Source organism: Clarias gariepinus, chromosome 18 (genome assembly GCF_024256425.1).
Source record: "Clarias gariepinus isolate MV-2021 ecotype Netherlands chromosome 18, CGAR_prim_01v2, whole genome shotgun sequence".
In the NCBI taxonomy this organism is placed as follows: Eukaryota; Metazoa; Chordata; class Actinopteri; order Siluriformes; family Clariidae; genus Clarias; species Clarias gariepinus.
The window spans coordinates 11,835,269-11,854,594 of NC_071117.1; the positions used below are offsets into that span (position 1 = coordinate 11,835,269).

The 19,326-nt window shown below is 36.0% G+C and overlaps 1 protein-coding gene across 1 annotated transcript in view; it reads right to left on the reverse strand.

Moving 5' to 3' along the window:
- prkx (protein kinase X-linked) overlaps positions 1–846 on the reverse strand; it is a 40,206-nt gene extending 39,360 nt beyond the window's left edge. Inside the window, exon 1 of the mRNA XM_053477111.1 lies at positions 436–846. Within this exon, the coding sequence (XP_053333086.1) occupies positions 436–742 (307 nt within the window). The 5' untranslated portion in view covers positions 743–846. The remainder of the gene's footprint in view (positions 1–435) is intronic.
- Positions 847–19,326: the final 18,480 nt, after the last annotated feature.

The window sequence follows — 19,326 nt, forward strand, 5'->3', positions numbered from 1 at the left end:
TGTAAATGAGCGTGTAAGTGTGCGTGATGAACTGGCACCCCGTCCAAAGTGTACCCCGATTGGGATAGGCTCCAGGCCCCCCACGACCCTGTATACAGGATAAAGTGGTTTAGACGATGAGTGAGTGAGAACCGGGATTTCTATAAAATCGTGATATTTATGGCCTCGCAATATTAACCGAAGTATCGTTATAAAATCGGATCAAGAGAAGGTGACTGGAAATTTTCCATCCATAGTGTTTAGTGCTTCGTATTATTGTTAAACTATGAGAATTTGAGAACGCGCTGTTACTATGGAAACCGTAACGTGTGAATTTGAATTGGAACCGGAACTCCTGTCAGAGCCGCTGACCAATCAGAACGCAGCGTCGCTGTAGGCATGGAAGTGACCAGTGCTGTAAAGTTTCTGTGTGCAGCAGGACAGAAAGTCACTTACCGACAGTGGCCACTGTATCGAAGTCTTCCAGCGAGTAAACCCTGCTGTTTAAAGCTAAAGATGCTGCCATTGTGGATAACGTGGCGCTGTTTGTTGTGTCTGTCTCTTCTGTGCTCAGTCCTTTTGTTGTTGCCATCTTGCCATCCGCTCGACTCGTATAAGGAACCAACACAACCCTCTGTTTGTTTTTTGAAATACGACTTATTATTCCCACAATACAGAAACCGGTTACCTCCTTTAAACACTCCTCGTTAATAAACAAAGCCTCGACTGAGAACTGATAAGACAAAATAAATAAAAGACGCATAAAATAATACCCCCGGTCGTGTCCTTCCTTCTTTTTTTCTCTATCGGAGACATTTAAATTATTCACTTCCTCTCTCTCGGGTGGCCGCACCGAAAACACCAAGCTGTATGCGCTCTCCACCGGACAATGAATTAAAATAAATATCAAAACAACTGACACACTAACGAACCAATGCCATCTGTTACGTCCCAGAAACGCTCCAATAGGGCGCTAGATGGGGCGGGGCTTAATCACATGGCGGCCCTGTGTCACGAGGGCGTGTCCGTGTTTCCCTAAGCGTACTAAAAGGCGATGTCCCAAACCGCACCACATAGTGTGTCTTAAGAGCACGGTTACCAGGGTTACAGCTGGAATTAAGCACACTCTTTAGTGAGCTGGTAGGCGATTTGAGACACAGATGCTTGGAAGAGATACCGAAAAGAAATGTGTTCATTCTGTTGTCTCGTCTGTTTTATTTATTTATTATAGTATTTTCGTTTCTCCTTTCGTTCTTTATTTCCTTTTATTCTTCACATATATTTATAAATGTCTTATTCTCCTTTCATTTCTCATTTTTTTTGGTCTTCCTTGTTTGCCAAAAAGTGTTTGCTTTTTTTATTTCGTGCACTTTATGTAATTAATTTTTTATTACTTATAAACAAATAAATGTTAGAATATACATTTGTTTCCTGCTTGTCTATTTTCCGTTCTTTTTTTAATAGAATTTTCATTATTGCTTTTTATAGCATTTTTATTGTATTATTTTCTTTATGTTTAGTTTTTTTCTTTACTTTTTATTTCTTAAGATCTTTTTTCCTTATTTCTATCCCTCACTCACTCATCATCTATACCGCTTTATCCTGTATACTTGGGGTGACTGGAGCCTATCCCAGGAAACCTAGGGCACGAGGCGCGGTACGCCCTTGACAAGGTACCAAATCACACGCGCATGCTCCTTCAAACTATACAGGCAATTTGGTCTAATCTGCATGTCTTTGGACTGTGGGAGGAAACTGGAGTACTTGGAGGAAACCCACCGAGTGCAGGAAGAACATGCAAACTGCGTGCACACAGAACTAAAGTCGCCACTCTCTTGTTTAAATGTATTTAAAACCTGCTTAAATAAATAAATAAATAAATAGAATCAACATATAACATGGTATTTATTATGTAATTAATCATGTAATTACTTAGTACCTGGCTCTTCACTGACCCCACACATACACCAGACATTCTTTGCTGCAGTGTGTATTATATAATGAAATTATGAAGTGCTGTGTGATCAGTAGAGCTCAGTAATATAAAAAGCTTTAAAAGCTTTCAGATAGGCTTTTGCTCACAGTCCATGTTGTATCATATTAATCGTTACAGTCTTTGACTCTGTATGCTGATATGGCATGCTTAGTTTTCTTAGTCTTTGGCTGGTGTCACAAGTGTTGACCAGCAGTTCCTCTTTTTAGATTATTTTTTTTTTTTTAGTTTTGTTCTAATTTTGTCCTGTCTTTAATGTTGTGGACTTGTCTATATAAAGCTGGTTTGTAGCGATGATTGTTGTTAAATGTGCCGTATTAATGTATAATAAATACATTTAGGGAAAAACACAAATTGCTGTGTTCAATTTAACTTAGAAAGGGGGATGTCAGAACCAGAGATGCTGCTAGTCAACAGTAAAGGCAGGCAACTGCTTGGAGCCCCAGGTCACTAGGGGGCCCTCTCGGGGCTGACCTGTCTGTCTGTCTGTCTGTCTATCTATCTATCTATCTATCTATCTATCTATCTATCTATCTGGATCTGCGAGTAACCTCTAGCTATATACAGTATAAGATAATGGTGATGAATGCTGGTTGGAGAAACCACCTGCAATCTTTTTGCTTAGGACTCCAGAATCTCCCCCGGCCAGAATTAAGAATTTTGTCTTTGTCAAAATCCAACAATGTGTTGGAAAAACATGAACAGCCCTATAATTCATCTTTCGGTAAGCAGAAATCCAGCCAGCCAACTGTGACGAGTGATTTATATTTTCTTTCTCGAATCAGCAAATTGTTACAGATTTATTAACTGAATACAGTGTTGTGAAGTATTTGATGATTTCCAAAAGTACTTGCTGGTATCATATTTTTTTTTATATTATTTTGCATATTTGCACACAAAAATGATTGAGATCATACATCTTAATAGAGAACCTAAGTAAATACAGAATGCAGTTTTTAAATGATAATTTACTTAATTGAGGGAATAAAAGCTATCCTAATGTACCTGGCCATATGTGAAAAAGTAATCGCCCCCATGCTAAATCATAAATGAACTTAGATTTTTTTAATATATAAAGCGGTGTTAAATTTTTTGCCTCACCCAGGCTTGATTACTGCCAGACCTGTTGAGACAAGAAAAACCTTAAATAGAAACAGACAAAGTGAAGCATGTTCAAAAATCTAAAAAAAAAAAAAAAAACATTTTTTAACATAATCTAAAGAAATTCAAGAATAGATGAGAAACAAAGTAATTGACACATATCAGTCTGGAAAGTGTTACAGAGCCATTTCTATAGCTTTGGGGCTTTAGCAAACCACAAATACTTTTACACCTCTTGTTGTTTGCTGACGCTTATACTGATCTCATTTAGAAGTACAAAGTGCCTTTTTTACCTTAAAGGTTAGCACTGTGAGCGGACTTGTCGATCTTCCAAGATAGGAATTTCATCCTAGCCCAAGTTCAGTACAGTACAGTACAAAAAGTGAACAACATTAAATAAAGAAGATGATATTTTTTTTAAATAAACTGTCATTTTTTTAAATAAAATAATTGCTTGGAAAATTTTGCCATTTTCTTTTGAGCTAGTTGAAAAATAAAGTTAAATGTTAAATTCACTGTACAAGTAATGAAAGAGACTACACAACCCTCACTCCTGGGCCATCCTAAATTACTGCCAGCAGCTGGTTGGTTTCTCAGGCAACTCTTTAGATAGACTGGTATACCCTTACACATACACACACACACACACACACACTTACACAGAAGAGGCTCTTTGACTCGATGACTTACTGACCCCCTGGCAGTGTCTCTTATTTCAGCGTGTACTCTCTACACTCCTGTACACTCGTCTACAAGCCTGCGTGTGCCATACTTCACTTCTACAGGCATCTACAGCAAAGAAATGTTAAATCCCTAACCAGGTTTTTGTTGTGATCTTGACACCTCTTTTGTTGTATGCAATCAGTTTAGAATTTCAGGCTTGATGCGCTAGCTCTGTGTCTCATGCGCATCGCTTCTCTATGCAGCCTGTACACCTTTTCTCATTTCTTTCTGTGAAATTGTTTTCTGTTAAGCCTCTGCGTAGTGCATATTAGAAAAATGAATGCCTCTCATGAGGCGTGTGATACAATCATCCATCACGGGCACATTTGCTTTCGACTTTCAGCGGGGAAAAAAAAAAAAAAAAGCAACAAGATTATATATGTTTCTTATAAATTCACTAAGATGTTACCAAAAACAGGCAAAAGAAAATACATAATACACTAGACAAAATTCCAAAGTAAATGCAGCGTGATAAACAATAAAGGTTGTGCGGCTTAAAAGCATTTGGTAGTGCTGCTCCAGCAGATAAAGGTACGCTAACCTTTTAGTTGATGACGGCTAGCACTAATGATAGGTATCCTTCAAAAACTGCACGAATATGTACCCAAGGTTTCACTAGTGCTTAAATTCCATCAATGAAGAAAGTTTTCTCAGTACTTCAGAACCATGATCGGCCTTCCTGCTTCACGTCTGGAATGCTGGCCTCCCAGGAACTCCTTTAAATGGCCCAAACATGTGTTTAAGAGAATGGTCAGGACTGTACAGGGGATAAGGCAATAACTCTTAGTCGAGTTCCTGTAAAGTGGCGTTGAATGATCGCTAAATTCTTTAAAATGTTGGCACCATTTAAATGTTTTACCGCGCTTAAGAGTCTCATCGCTGTACTCTGCTTAAAGTCTCCTGTAAATGTCAATCAGTTTTACTGCTTTATTCACCAGGAATTTTATCACAAGTCCTGGTTTGACTTGAACACCCAGTGTACTGTATATTATAATATAGCCAATTTAACTAGGTTTACTTATGTTTTTCCCATGTGTTACTATGATGAACATTAAGATATACTGTATGTATATTAGCTTTTTTTTTTAAAATAATGAGATGGCGCCATGTGGCCCAGTATACATTTACTGTAACATTTACAGTAATATATGCTACAAAACATCTCAGTCCCTTATGCTGTAACACTTACCGTATAAACTACTATTTCCTTAATTTTTAACTAGAATCTTGTATTGAAACTGAAAAGGTGAAGCTTTACCTTTATCGACAGTGGAGACTCCTTCTCCAAGTCTCTATATTAAACCTTGGTTTTTAGGTTGTTTACTATACTGTAAGCCTTGAAACTGGCACTCAGCTGCATAACCTTGCATAACCTTGTAAATAAACTTGTAACTGGCACTCAACACAATTGTTTGAATTGCTGTGAAAGACAATGTATTATAACGTAAGCAAGTGACATCAAGCATTTATCAGCAATATGGTATTAAGTTATAAAACTAAATAAATTGGGTGCCTTATTTAATTAAACAAATACGGATTTCCTATTGCTACATTTATAATTATTAAACAAACATTAGACTAATTTCCTCTGCTTACATCCTGGTGCTTTGCCGAGGCACTTATTGTTGTTAATCTGTTTTTAACACGATTGTGACAGCATATTTAGAAAAGTCAGCTTCTCAATTACCGCATCTGCCTTAGGAAAAAAAATAGTTTATCTTAATCCGGTTTTGCAAATGGCATTTGCGTCAAATGTAATATTTTTTCATAGACATAATCAATGTAGCATAATTTACAAGATAATGAAAAATCATTTAGCTTGTTTCTGTCTCACAGTTTTCGCGTCTAACCGACTCTGGTGCAATGCAGTTAGCAAAAAAGAAAAAGAAAAAAAATCAGACAATAGCATGAAGGCTTCAGTAATTCTGCACTAGCGTTGTGAAAATCTAAGTGAGGAAAGTTTTTAGATTTTAGATGAGATGGAACACAGGTGTGACCCAGGCTTACTGTACATTCAGAGAGGCTGGAACAAGTCTGCGCCCACTACTAAGGCTGTGAATTATCAAGGGGTAACTTACTAGTGCTTCAACTACAAAAAAAAAAAAAAAAAATCACCTCAAAATATTTTTACTTTATTAGTTAATTGGACTGAACTCTGACATTTGGACAACCAATTTTCTACGGTTTAACAAAAAATGTTAATACAGGGCATTTGAACAACTTTTGACTGGCAGTTATATAACAACTTCTGCACAGTTTTAAGAAAAGTTCTTTATGCACAAAGAAAATGAAAGTAAGAAAGGTCACTTCAGTCTCTGAGACTGGTATAAAACCAGCAGATAAAGGTGTATACATTTTTTTTTCAATAAGAAAAACTGCACAACCTCTGGATGTCATGAAATCTTTACCGAAGTGTCAAAGCTGATAGGACAACACACACTAGACATTGAAGATGCCAGACCCAGTGTTGAATTTCTAGCTGTCCAGGTTTGGTATGTTTGTGTCTTAGCCTCAATCTTCTGTTTTTGCTTGACAGAATATGGAAAAATGATCCATCTGCTGTCATTTTGTTGGTGTGAGTTGTGAGATAGCACTGTTGCTTTTGCCTCCGGTTCGATTTCCGCCTGGGGTCTGTGTGCACAGAGTTTGCATGTTCTCCCTGTGTTTGATGGGTTTCCTCCATGTTCTCCCGTTTCCTCCCACAGTCCAAAGACATCCAGATTAGGATAACTGGCGTTCCCAAATTGGCCGAAGTGTGCGAGTATGTGTGTGATGGATTGGAACCCATCCACGGTGTACCCCACCTTGTGGGATAGGCCCTAGGCCTTCTGCGATACTACACACAGGATAAAGTGGTATAGACAACATGTGAGTAAATGTAAATGAGTTTGGAGATGCTTTTCTGCTTAGCACAGTTGTAAAGAGTGATTATTTGAAATGCAGTAGACTTATTGTCAATCTGATCATTCTATTATGTCCTCTTTCATTATCAAGATTGTGCTGCCCAAAGATTTTTATTTATTTATTCTTTGGCTATATTACATACTACATTTTGTGTAAAATCTAGACTCTAAGTTCACCGGGTCCCCGTGTTCACATGTTTGATGTGAATTACGCATTGTACTTCTGCCACATTGGCTGACTGGATAATTGCATAATTGCATGTGTAGGTGTATACTATTCATAATAAAGTGTTGGGTAGTGCCTGTTACCCGAGGTTATTTCTGTATGACATGAAATGATGTCACCTTTTTATTTTTATTTTTTAACATACGTAATTCTAATCCAAATGGGTCTTAAAAGAATACAAAATTTCAGAGAATGCAGTTACAGGTTTAGTCATGTAATAAGTACCAGTTTGCATTCTCTTTAGTAAATCTACCCAACATGGATTGCTATTATTATTATGAGTTTTTGAAGTCAGTGACACTGTAAAAAAACATTGTCGATCATGATGAGAACTTGGCACTTTGACAAAAATCTTTCATGGCCCAGAACTTAAAAATCACAGATTTTCCTAATCTCTTTCAGTATTTATTTTACTTTTGTATATAATGTCTACATTATAGAGTTTCAACAAACACAGTTATATAGACGTAACAGATGTCTATGAAAATTTTAAATGCAAATTATTAATTTTTCTTTGAGTATTAATACTAAAATTTGTGTAAGCCTCTGGAAGCATATAACCTGTAAAAATTGTTGCATGAATAATTTTTTTGGTAAAAGATTAAAAAGCAAAAAAAAAATGTGTAGTGCCCGTAACCATATTAAATTCTTGTTGCAATATCTTAGCAAATTTATAGTTCATATAAAAAAACCCATAAACCTGGAAATGTTTATTATATAGTAAAATTCTAAATTGTTATGTTTCATCTGAATAATAAATTATTTTTATAAGTTTTAAACTGTACTTAGCAAATGTGTTTCTTTTTTATCTCTGTATGCATATTAACAAAAATGGTTTAGCATGGTTCGAGAGATAAAAAGCATTAAGTATTAGGAAAAATGGTGCTGTATGATCCTGTGAGAAAATTCACCGTTTCACCTGGGTGAGACACTTTTTAGCACCGATACTCGTTTTGGCCGACTGTACTTTTGGCAACAACATCACCAAGCATAATCTAGCCAAACACACATAATTCATCATGGCATCATGAACCACCAGAACAACTATTTCTACCCAAGAAGATACAGGACTGTATCCAGTAAGAGCAGACAGTCAAAGCTGACTAGCAAGATGAATCTAATACAATGTTTGGTCTTTTCCTCTTACAGCCTACATTCTTGCATGATTTCAAAATCCATTAAGCTCTCAGTCTCGCAAGGAAGTCAGAAGAAGCTGAAGCCCACAGCTGAGCGGATTGAGAAGAATATCTTTTCATAGGGCAGAATGCATTGGCACGGCAGCCAGCTGCTGCTGTAGTCGAAATTCTACAGAGACTTGCTAAAACAGCGGTGTCAGGCCGCGGCAGAACCACAACACTACAAGATAAATTGGCTTAGCAATGTTAAAATGCAGAAAGCACTAAAACTTCCTCTGGGGATCTGATATAAAGTACACTAGCACTTTATTTAGCACATCTGTGAGTCGATTACAAAACAGTATGAAATGTTTCATATGCTAAATAGGCTAAATTAGATTTTGGAAATTGCTAGCATTTGGCTCTTATACAAAGGAAGAATGAGAATACAGATGGGACAAACCTATCATTGAACATTTTCCTCAGATCTAGTGATTGAACGTCTAAAACAAGACACAGCGTGAGTCAAATTGCAATATAAATATTTAGCATTTACTGCTAACTGAATTTTCATGGGTTTAAATTTGTTGACAAAACATCAACACCTCATTTTATTTTTGTCTGCTGTAATGGTAAATACCATCTCACATCATTATTTTATTGTAGTTTATGCAACCTCGTTTGAATTAGTCTTATAGCTCATTTGGATTTAGTCGTAATGCTAGTTTTTTTTCTTTTTTTACTGCTAGTTTTAGCCTAGCGAAAAAGTGCTAAACTTAAAAATAAAAAACACACTTGATTAAAGCGAGTACATCAGCAGGTAGATGTACTCATTGTGAAAAAGTGGTTCTGGGGGCATAAGGAATCATTAAACCAATTATTATCATTAAACTGTGCACCGTTATCAGAGCTAAAGATGGTGTAAGGAAATCTTATTGGTACCCAAAACACCTCTTTTTTTTCTTTCCCTCTCTTGAGAATAGACAACTTGCGCTGTGGAGAGAAATTTACCTGGAGACTTCTTACAATAAATTAAAGGTCTTCTCACTCAAATGTTATACTTAGTTTGAATTTTAATTACAGCCCAAACTACCAAACTACTCTTTTACCAAATTAACCACCACCTTTGACCAATCAGAATCCAGACCTTAAAAGCACACTGGAAATAAATGTTTCATCATAAAAACAACATAATTTTAGTCAAGAAAGCTGGATAATATTGCTAATTAAGTTTCCCATTAACAATGCATAAGGTTTTTCAAATCACAAAGCTTAAATGAAGGCATATGCACGACAAGATGGAGACGTCTTGAATTCAAAATGGATTCCTGTTCCATAGATATATGTCAAAAAATATGAGCGTTAAAATGCAGTTTATTCAGTTACTGCAACACTTTTAGTTGACCTTCGGGAGTAAGCTATTTTATCCATCCTTTCGCTTTCTGTATTTCTCGTCATTTATTCATCACAGTCATTTTTCTTTCTTTCTGTCAAGATCTCGGACATCTCTCAGAGCGCTGCTGAGCAGAACCTCATGAGCTCTCAGTGGGATTTCCTTTTCTTGATGTTTGCACTGTTTCTTGATGTGATGGCCTCTCAGGAACATCTTTTTAAAGCAAATGTAGAGGCTCAGAGGCTCATCGGGGTGCTAAATCATCCGTGGTTTAAAGGATTATATTCTACTCGGCTAAGCTTAGTAAAAGGGAATGCTTTAGAGCGTCTGCATTTTGTCTGTCAGTATATGAAAACACAGCTCAGCTTCTGTTCCCATCTGTTTAAGTTTCTCAGATGCTCGTGATGGAGTTAGCCACGCATGTAATTGTCACTTAATGTGGCCTGATCGTCCCAGTGCTGGTCGTCCTCTGGCTCTCTCACCATCTGTTTAGTGGTTAGTGTCGCCCTCTAGCTGCTGACTGCTGGGGCATTGACGAGAATGAAGGAAACCTCCTCTTGTTTTTTGGCTCAGCAAATCATTTGAAACGAAAGAACTGGGCAAATCTGTCAGAGGGAATACTGATTCTTTTTAGTGAGTCAGATCACCAATAAATGCTGACACCAATAAAACTTTCTTCCTGCCATTATCCCCCTACTGTTGTTGGGGACTTGTCTCGCCATCAAGTTCTACTGTTCATTGAACTGCATAATGTATTAAAACACTACTTTTTTAATGGGACTATTCTTGTTTGTTAAACCGTCAGCAGCAACCTCGTTTCCCCTCTCATCTTTTACACCCACTCAGCATTCAGCATCACCGGTATACTTATCACAAGCCTGATCATCTGCCATCATCTGCACCTGTTTCTCACTGGTTCATGCTCAAAGTTAGATGCTTTTTTTATGCCTATAAATCATATAGTAAGTCAATATGTGACTTAAACAAACAAACAAACAAACAAACAAACAAACAAACAAAAAGAGGTACAGGGACTGGACTAAGAATAAATGACAGCCAAAAACTTTCAAAAGATGAGAGACAGAAAAGTCTGAAGAAATATTCCTCAAGACTACATAAAAAAAACAAAACAAGAATGTCTAGCTCTTTGGAAGCAACATACAGTATAAAGAGACGGAGGCTGGGTCAAGACTTTTGCACAGTAATGTTGCATAAGTACGCTGATAAATAGCATACAGCAAGCATTCTGATATGACTATTAGTAGAATTGGAGAAGGATTTATCTCTAAATAACCGTTCTCCTTCCCAAAACTGCACTATAGGCATTATAGTGACTGGCTTTTATTCACTGGTCATTCATTTTCCATTCCAGTTAGTTTGGAATAGTTTGGCTGGAGCCTTTCCCAGGGAGCTCAGGACTGGGGACACATTACAAAGCACACAAATGCACACACACATGCACACACTATGGGTGACTGGTGAGTGCCAATAAGATTACACTGGCTGTCTTTAGACAGTGAGAGAAAACTAAAGTACCTGGAGGAAACCCATAAAGCACTTTGAGAAGATGCACGCTCCATGGACGCAGCCGGGAGAAACTCTGTCCCGAAATTTATAAGGCGATACGACTGAGCCATTCAATCTTCTTGATAACCACTAATTATTATGTAGAGTTAAATGACACACTGATAAAATAATTAAAAAAAATATGTTAAAAGTTTGTTTATAATTAACATAATGAGAATATTATAAATACTGGTTCATTTTCTGAAATAAAACCACATGATCTATGTCTTTTCTTAGAACATAAGAAATACAAATTTGTGTTCCAAACCTTGACCAATAAATAATAATAATAAAAGCAATCCAAGGGTCATTCCTTTCACAAAAGATACCTCACAACCCAGTTTTTTTCTGTCAGACCAAACCAGATATTTTTCATCACTCCTACGTTACAAAGCCAGCGCACAGCAGATGCAGACGATAAGTATAATCAGACAAACATACATGCCGACCAATGCTGGTTGTGTTATCATCCAATTATCCACCGAGAGTTTACAGAAGTGTTTGGATGTCGCAGCGCTTCCCACATAAAATGAAACAAAAAGAGTTAGCTGTTGAGTCTCTTGATTGTTGTTGATTAGGAGCTCGTGCCCAGAGGGAGTACATTGCAGATGGCGTTTTGCATGTTTTATGAGTCTCTCACGTCGGCATACTTGTGTCAGGAATACTAACAGAGCCAGGTTGATAAATCAAAAGGTTTCGAGGTGCTGTGATCAGAAGAGCATGGAGACAGAAAGGTAAATTGTATGTGTACTGAGTGCATACCTGAGTAGTAGCTTTGAACCAGTTTGATGTTTATTAGCATGAAAAAGCTGTCTATTCTCTGATATCAAAAAGAGGTCAGAAGCACAAAAGTAAGAACTCAAACAAATTCATTACATTCTTTTTTCATCATTCAGCTATGCCGCATCAGAAAACAAAATTACAGGGTTATAAAAAACTGGAACTGGAGACTCCTTCCAGAAATGTTACAGAGCGTTATTTTTTTATTTGTATTGTATGTTGTTTCCTGGTGGCAGGGTGGTATGGTGGTAAGCATTCCGGGTCCGGGTTCGATTCACGGCCAGGCTCGTTTCCCGTCTCTGTGTGCATGGAGTTTGCATGTTCTCCCCGTGCTTTGTTGATTTCCTCTGGGTACTCCGGTTTCCTCCAACAGTCCAAAGATATGCAGGTTATGCTAATTGGTGTTCCCAAATTGCCTGTAGTGTGTGTATGTGTGTGCGACCCATGATTATTTTCTATATCCTTGCATTGCTGTGGAATCAAGCTTTATATTATTTATACTATGTATTTTTATAGACAGGAACAGGAAGTTAACAGGAAGACAACAGGAAGATAATGGGCATCTCCTCTGCTTTTTTTCTCTGACACTTTCACAGAGGGTTTATGTCATGTGTCAGTGATGCTACATTTATAGAATGCAGTTACAGGTGGAATTATACTTGTTTTAGCTACACAGACGCACTTGCTGCCTTGCATATCCTCCGTTAGTTTATTGCATAGCTTTTTCACATTCTCAGATATAAATGTTAATATTGTGATGTGTCTTTCCCACTGCACAGTAACATATACAGTATGCATGTCAAAACAGTTACAACTAAATATTCTGGTCTGCCCCCTACTGGAATCCCCCGGTAACACATATGGTATATAGGCAAGTATGTGAACAAATACGCTCAGGACGTTGCCAGTTGATTAGGCGAACGTGTGGTATAACAGCAAGCATATTTCCGCTCTTCGACTGTTCCTGTTCGGCTTTTCTTACACAGCTCACGCACAGTCAGGGGATTGATGGACATTAATGACAAAACAGAATGTCAAGCCAAATGTCCGCCCGGTTCAAGACAGACTGTCAAACAGTGAGAAACACTGTTTGATTTGTTCCATAGACTATAATGGGGAAGGACAGGGTTTCTCTGAAAGAGTCATTTATATTCCTTTGAGCTCTAACTTCTCTGATAAAATCTGATACTCTGCATTTCAAAAACACTCGAAATCACAAGAGCTTTTATTGTGCCCCCACTATCATTAATATACTTTTTTTTTTTTAGCCCAAATACTTTGATATTTAATAGAGCTCAATCCCTCCAACCCCTTGGGAACAGCATGCTATTATTTTTATATTCATATTTTTTTTTATAATTTTGCAAGCACCCATACAAAATCTATAAAAAAAAAAACAGTCAGTCGTGTCTTTATGAGTTGACCTTGGTAGAGAATGCACCATTTTTGAGTTATGATGATATGTTCGGGCCCTGTGCCAAACGCGTTTGCTTCCACAGCCCGAGCTCATTTTTGGTCTGATCAGAAATCGAGATCGGAATCACTTCGAATGGGACAAAATTGCCACTGTCAATCAAAAATACTTAACCCCTTTAAACCTGGCCCCAAACACACTCAAAAAGTCTCCATTTAAAGTCCAAAGGACTCTACAGTGTAAACACTGTGAGGCAGCAAAAAAAAAAAAAAAAAACAGAAACAGAAAGAAAAAAAATCTTGCACCATACAAACCATATATTACAATCTTTAGCCAGGTCTCTTTAACACTCCAAAGGAAAAATCTGGAAGATTGTTCAAACAATTTGCCAGTTATAAAAGTTTTTTGGAACATTCCACATAGGAATGCATTTTGTACACACGAGATACAGTTACTTTCTCAGTGTGTAACTCAGTCGTATGTAAAATTTGTCATGAGAATTGAATATTATAACTCTGTACGTATAATAATCGATGGACTATAAATAACGATTGATTAGCCAATCAGAATTCAATATTGTAACGCGCTGCTCACAAGCTCACGCAAGTTTGCGTAATGTTTTGCGCTGTTTGCATTTTCACAAGGGCCAAGAGAACAGTTCAAGCACAGCTTTCAACATATTTCTAAAAGAAGAGACCTGAAGGTATGATACATATGCACAAATCCTCTCAGCGGAGACGCAATGAAAATGAAGCATTCAGTTTAATATGTGAGTTTTCGAAATGACTGACAGCTTTAATGACTATGAGAGATGCGTTCTTTACCCAATTTGTGTAATTTCACTCTCAATTTAAAGAAAAGGTTTTGTTTGTACATAAGGGTCAAAAAGGATTTTTTAATGCCATAATAGCAATTTAAAGATTTGTGTGTGTGTGTGTGAGAGAGAGAGAGAGAGACTGGTGCGTAGTTATACAAAACTACAGTACTATTTAATTATTTAATAACTAATGTTAATGTCGATTTTTATTGTACTTTTACAGTTTAATCCTTCAAATGAAAGCCATGCAAAAAGATCTAATGATAGTTTTGACAATTGCATGTTTTGTTTTAATTGCTCCAAGCTGATTTAATTAAGCTTATATTTTGTTGTTAAACTGTTCTTAAAAATGTTATGACATACTGTATTTTGCAATCATTTTGTATGGTTAATTGTATTTTTCTTTTAATTTGTTTACTTGTTTTAGTAAATTATGCGCACAATTTAGTAAAACAAATTATGCACAAATTAAAAAATGTGACCACTAAAAAAAGCATAAACTTGTCTAAATATATTTGCATGTTATTTAAAAAAAAATGTAATGCTGTAAAAAATAAAAAAATATATCAAAATATTGCTGGATAAAATGTATTTCACAAGTTTTCACAAAATAGGAAAATAATAATAATAAAAATAAAAAAGCTGTGCATTTCCCCCCTTCTTTGTATCTACAACCACAGGCTACTTGAAAGCCAAGGATTTTAAGCTTGCACATATAATTTTTTTTTTATGCATTTATTTAGCAATTCAAAATCCTTCAACTGGACTTTCACCTTTAATACAAACCAGCCACTGATTTCACATCTGGTGCTGTAGTGAGTGTGGGCTTGGAAGCACCTGATCCTCAGAGCATGGAACTGTGGGCCACTATTCCATGCTGGCCACCCAGATAAGCCTTAGAGCCTGTTGGGAAGTGTGTTCCTCCCAGCTTTATCAGCTAAAAACACAGGGTCTTTCAGCTTCGTAATTCTCTCAGCTGTTCGGCCAAGACGTAGTCTGGCTGAGACGAAGTAGGAAAACTTTCCGGAATCCTGAACCACCTCACTGAAGACGGAGAAAGAAGTAAACATCATATCAGCATCAAAATGTGAATCAACAGACGTTTATCTAACTAGACTTTCTTACACTGTTATTTGTATCATATGTGTGATTGCAAAAGTTTGTTCTTAGATGTGAAACTTTTTTCTCTATTTTTTAAGAGGGAGGGAAACAAAACAGGCTGATGAGGAAACAAATTTGTTGTATAAATAATGGATGATAAACATACAGTATAAATTTGAAAACATAAAAAAAAGTATTACACATGGTTCTTTAGTTATATAAAAAAGAGTTAAAATTAATACTTCATGAAATTCCATCAGTTGCAAAAAGATATACTGTAGTTGCGGTCACTACACATCGTGAACATAAAAGTTAGTAGAATTGGTCTTTTTCTGGGGCAGAATGATTATAGATCATGCATAGAAGCAAATACCAAGAGTGGTGCACTTGATTTAATTTATTTAGAATTTTCTGAAATTAAAAGCAGGTCAAAATGATATATTCAGGGTCAAAAATATACATATACCCACACACTTCCAGTCATTGATGGTGATGGACTACAGCAAGCAGGTTGTCTGTGTCAGCTTAAACTAAAAAAAAAAAGTCATCTCAAAAAATGATAACTATAAGGAAACGTTTCACATAAAACGGAACAATAATGTAACAAATGAATGGACAATTGATTTGTAAATCAATGTGTCTTTCTATTTAATAATCTGCACATATTAAACATGGCTCAATGTGTTAACCATGTGTAAACATATTCATTGTTACCTAGTGTACTTCACCCATGTTTCCATTTGAATAGCAGTCACTCAGAAATGTATGAAATGTTTTTGATTATGAATTTGTGACATTAGTTTATTATACTGCATTTTCATTTACCTCTCGAACCCTGAAAGTGCTCACAAGTTGAATTACCTACTTAAAAGTGAATGCTTTTCGTTCAACCTTTATAGCGATAGTATTTTCGTTGAAATAGTTAAAAACAAAAATATCCTACAATCATCGTAAAACAATGCTAGTTTTAGCCTGATTATGGGACTATAACTATTTATTTAACAAATTTAACTGTAACTGTTTATTTGACAAAGTCTCAAATGAAAAATTGTCATTCTTTCTCCCACAGTCCAAAGACCTGCAGATTAGGTTAATTGGCATTTTCAAATTGCCTGTAGTGTGTGTGTGTGTGTGTGTGTGTGTGTGTGTGTGTGTGTGTGTGAGTGTAGGGTGTACCCTGCCTCATGCCCTAAGCCTTCTTGGATAGGATCCAGACCCATCCACAACCCTGAATACAGGATAAAGCGGTATAGAGTGATGACTAAAAGTAGACCAAAACTAAATCATAAAGCATAAAAATGGTTTGTTTGACAGCACTCATTGGATTGACCAACATACTCTACAATAGGAAAGAAGCCCCAAGGAGGTCAATTCAGATCTGAGAAAGAGATTTACATAAATCTGGAATGACTCAGCTGTGTTTTTATAACACCTCCATATTCCAAGCTCAGTTCAAACAGTTGTGCGTAAGTACAAGTCAATGGGAGGTGGAGCCACTTTTTAAAAGGTTTGGAAAATGACCCAAATTTTCATGCTTACAGTAACTGGAATTTGGTTTGGATGGTCAGGAACAGTCAAGGAGCCACTAAGGCACAGGTACTGGAGGCTACTGGAACACCAGTGTCACTGTCTACAGTCAAAGGACTTTTACATCATCATGGACTGAAAGGCTGCCATTCAAGAAAGCTCCAAAATCCACATCTTCAAGTATGACTAACGTTTGCAGCGAACCTCATGGACAAAAGGATTATTCTGGAGGTATGGTTGGAAAAGAAAACATGAGGTATTCAACCACAAGAACACTATAACTTATTTTCCACCCATAAACCACTAGGGATATAAACCTTTACACTCAATAATAATAATAATAATAATAATAATAAAAACATTTATGATAATATACCTAAATAACATACAAGTTAAAATTTACACATAATCCCATTCATAAGAAATGTAATACTTCAGTTTGAAAAGAAATTAAATATTAGTTTTTATTATAGTTTTTTTGACAGAAATATATGGTTAATTTGATCCAGGATTAAATATTACGCTGTCTCTACATATTTAATATTTATCACAGTTAATTATCTATAAAGACATAAATAATACATAATCATAAAAAGCACTTCTTTTTAAAGCAATTTTGTATTCTATGTAAATTTTTAATCTATCACACTATTTTTTTGTCTTGTGTTGCAACTTTTCTTATTGAAAACCATCTGTGAGAGTGTGATGTGTTTTAAAAAAAAGAGAGATAAAAAAAACATTTGTTTAGTGGTAATTGCACTAATTAAGCAGCTGCAGTCAACGTAAACTGATGGACCTATCATCAACTTCCTCAGGAAACGATATACAGAATGTTCTGGATTATTAATAGGAATTTATGGGGAAAAAAGTGTTTGCAGCGTTCTAATTCACATTCAAGGCTGAAACAAGGACATCTCAATTCAACTCTATGAGGGTTTTTATTAAAAACAAGTAAGAATGTCTGTAATGACTGATAATGACTTGAAAACCTTTAATCATACCATTTAAGTCTGTATATTATCCAGAAATCCAAGCTGATAAATCTACTCAAAACTCCACAGCATGAGCTCTGTCTCTTTCAAACAGACGTCTGCGAGCACATTTGCACCTTTAAAGTCAATTAAAAAGCTGTTTCCTGTACCTGTAGGGGGTGCAACAACAAAAGGAGGGGAAGGAAATTTATTCATATGTTTCTCAGATTCACTCTTTTTCAATATGTGTTATATTGAGATAATGTGTTAATAAAGTTTGAATTTAGAAGAACAACTAACAAAAAGTTTTAAGCATCATTGAACTAAATTAGAAGTTTTTAAAATTGCATATAAATACAGTATGTCCAGCTACAGTCAGGCCCTAAAAGCGAAGAATTTCAGTCAGGTTTCAGGCCCCATCATAGAACAGAAACTGCACTAGTTATAATCACAAATGACTTGTTTTAAGCTTTGGACCAAGGCTGCATCTCAATACTCGCATTACTTAATCTTAGTGCTGCAATCGACATTAGAGACAATGATATTCTTCAGGCCCGTAGCCAGGGGGGGTTCGGGTGGTTCGAACGACCCACCCCCCACTGCCAAAGGTCCAGAATTTTTTGTTATTATTATTATTTCTTTTTTTTTTTTTTTTTTTTTTGAGACAGATTAAAATTTTTGGGCATTATTTAAAATAACTCTTTATTACAAAAAAAAAAAAAAAAAAAACGCGACGTGACAAACCTGCGCAGCAACTGACATTTTTTAAATGTGTGCGGCGGCATCCAGCGGTGTATAATATGGGTCAGAAAGAGCAGGAGAGGCGGAAGAGAAAGCAGGCAGCAGCGTCATTATCGCAGAATATTGAACATATGTTGAAAAAGACTGCCAAACAGAGTGAGTCTGTTACTACCTCAAGATCAAATTGCTAACGCTAGTTAAGTGGCAGCTAATGGTCAACCCCACATCACACACAGAATGGTTCTCTTGTGCCTTTTCTTGAGCAGTCTGAATGGCTATGACAAGTCTGTAACATCTTAAATAAACATTTACAGACAGTAGCCTATCTGATGGATCTGTGAATTTATTATGTTAAATAATGTTAATCTATCAAAAAAAGAAAAGAAAGAACCATGAGTTCAATGCGTAAACAAACCTGCTTGACCATTTTGAATTAATCAATTATTCTATTAAATTAGTAAATTTATTAAATTATTCTATTAACCATAGGTGATGCTCTCTAGTGTCTATACGCGGTGTAGACAGAATTCGAATGAAGTTTATCATTAATAATTGTTACATAAAACATAAAATAAAATAAGCCCACAAAAAATATTTTTTATCCATCCCACAGTCTTGTAAGTACATTAACTGATCGTCTTTTCCCCGTAATATTTGTATATTATTATTATTAGATAATTATTGGTAATATTTTTATATTTCTTTATGTTCGGAATGTAAATGATAGCCTAGTGTAAATGCTCGACATGCCAATAAAGATTGAATTATGCTATATGACTGGGATTTTAAAGGTTGAATTTACCATATTTTATTATATTTCGCCTAATTAATAGACTATATAAATAACAATTTGTTGAATATTAAATATATTTTATATAAGTTCAATAAAGTGAAGAGGCAAAGACAAAGAAATGAGAGAGCATGTTGATGAGAGAAGTTGAATTTGTAGTTTAATAATATTCCAGTAAAAATTCAT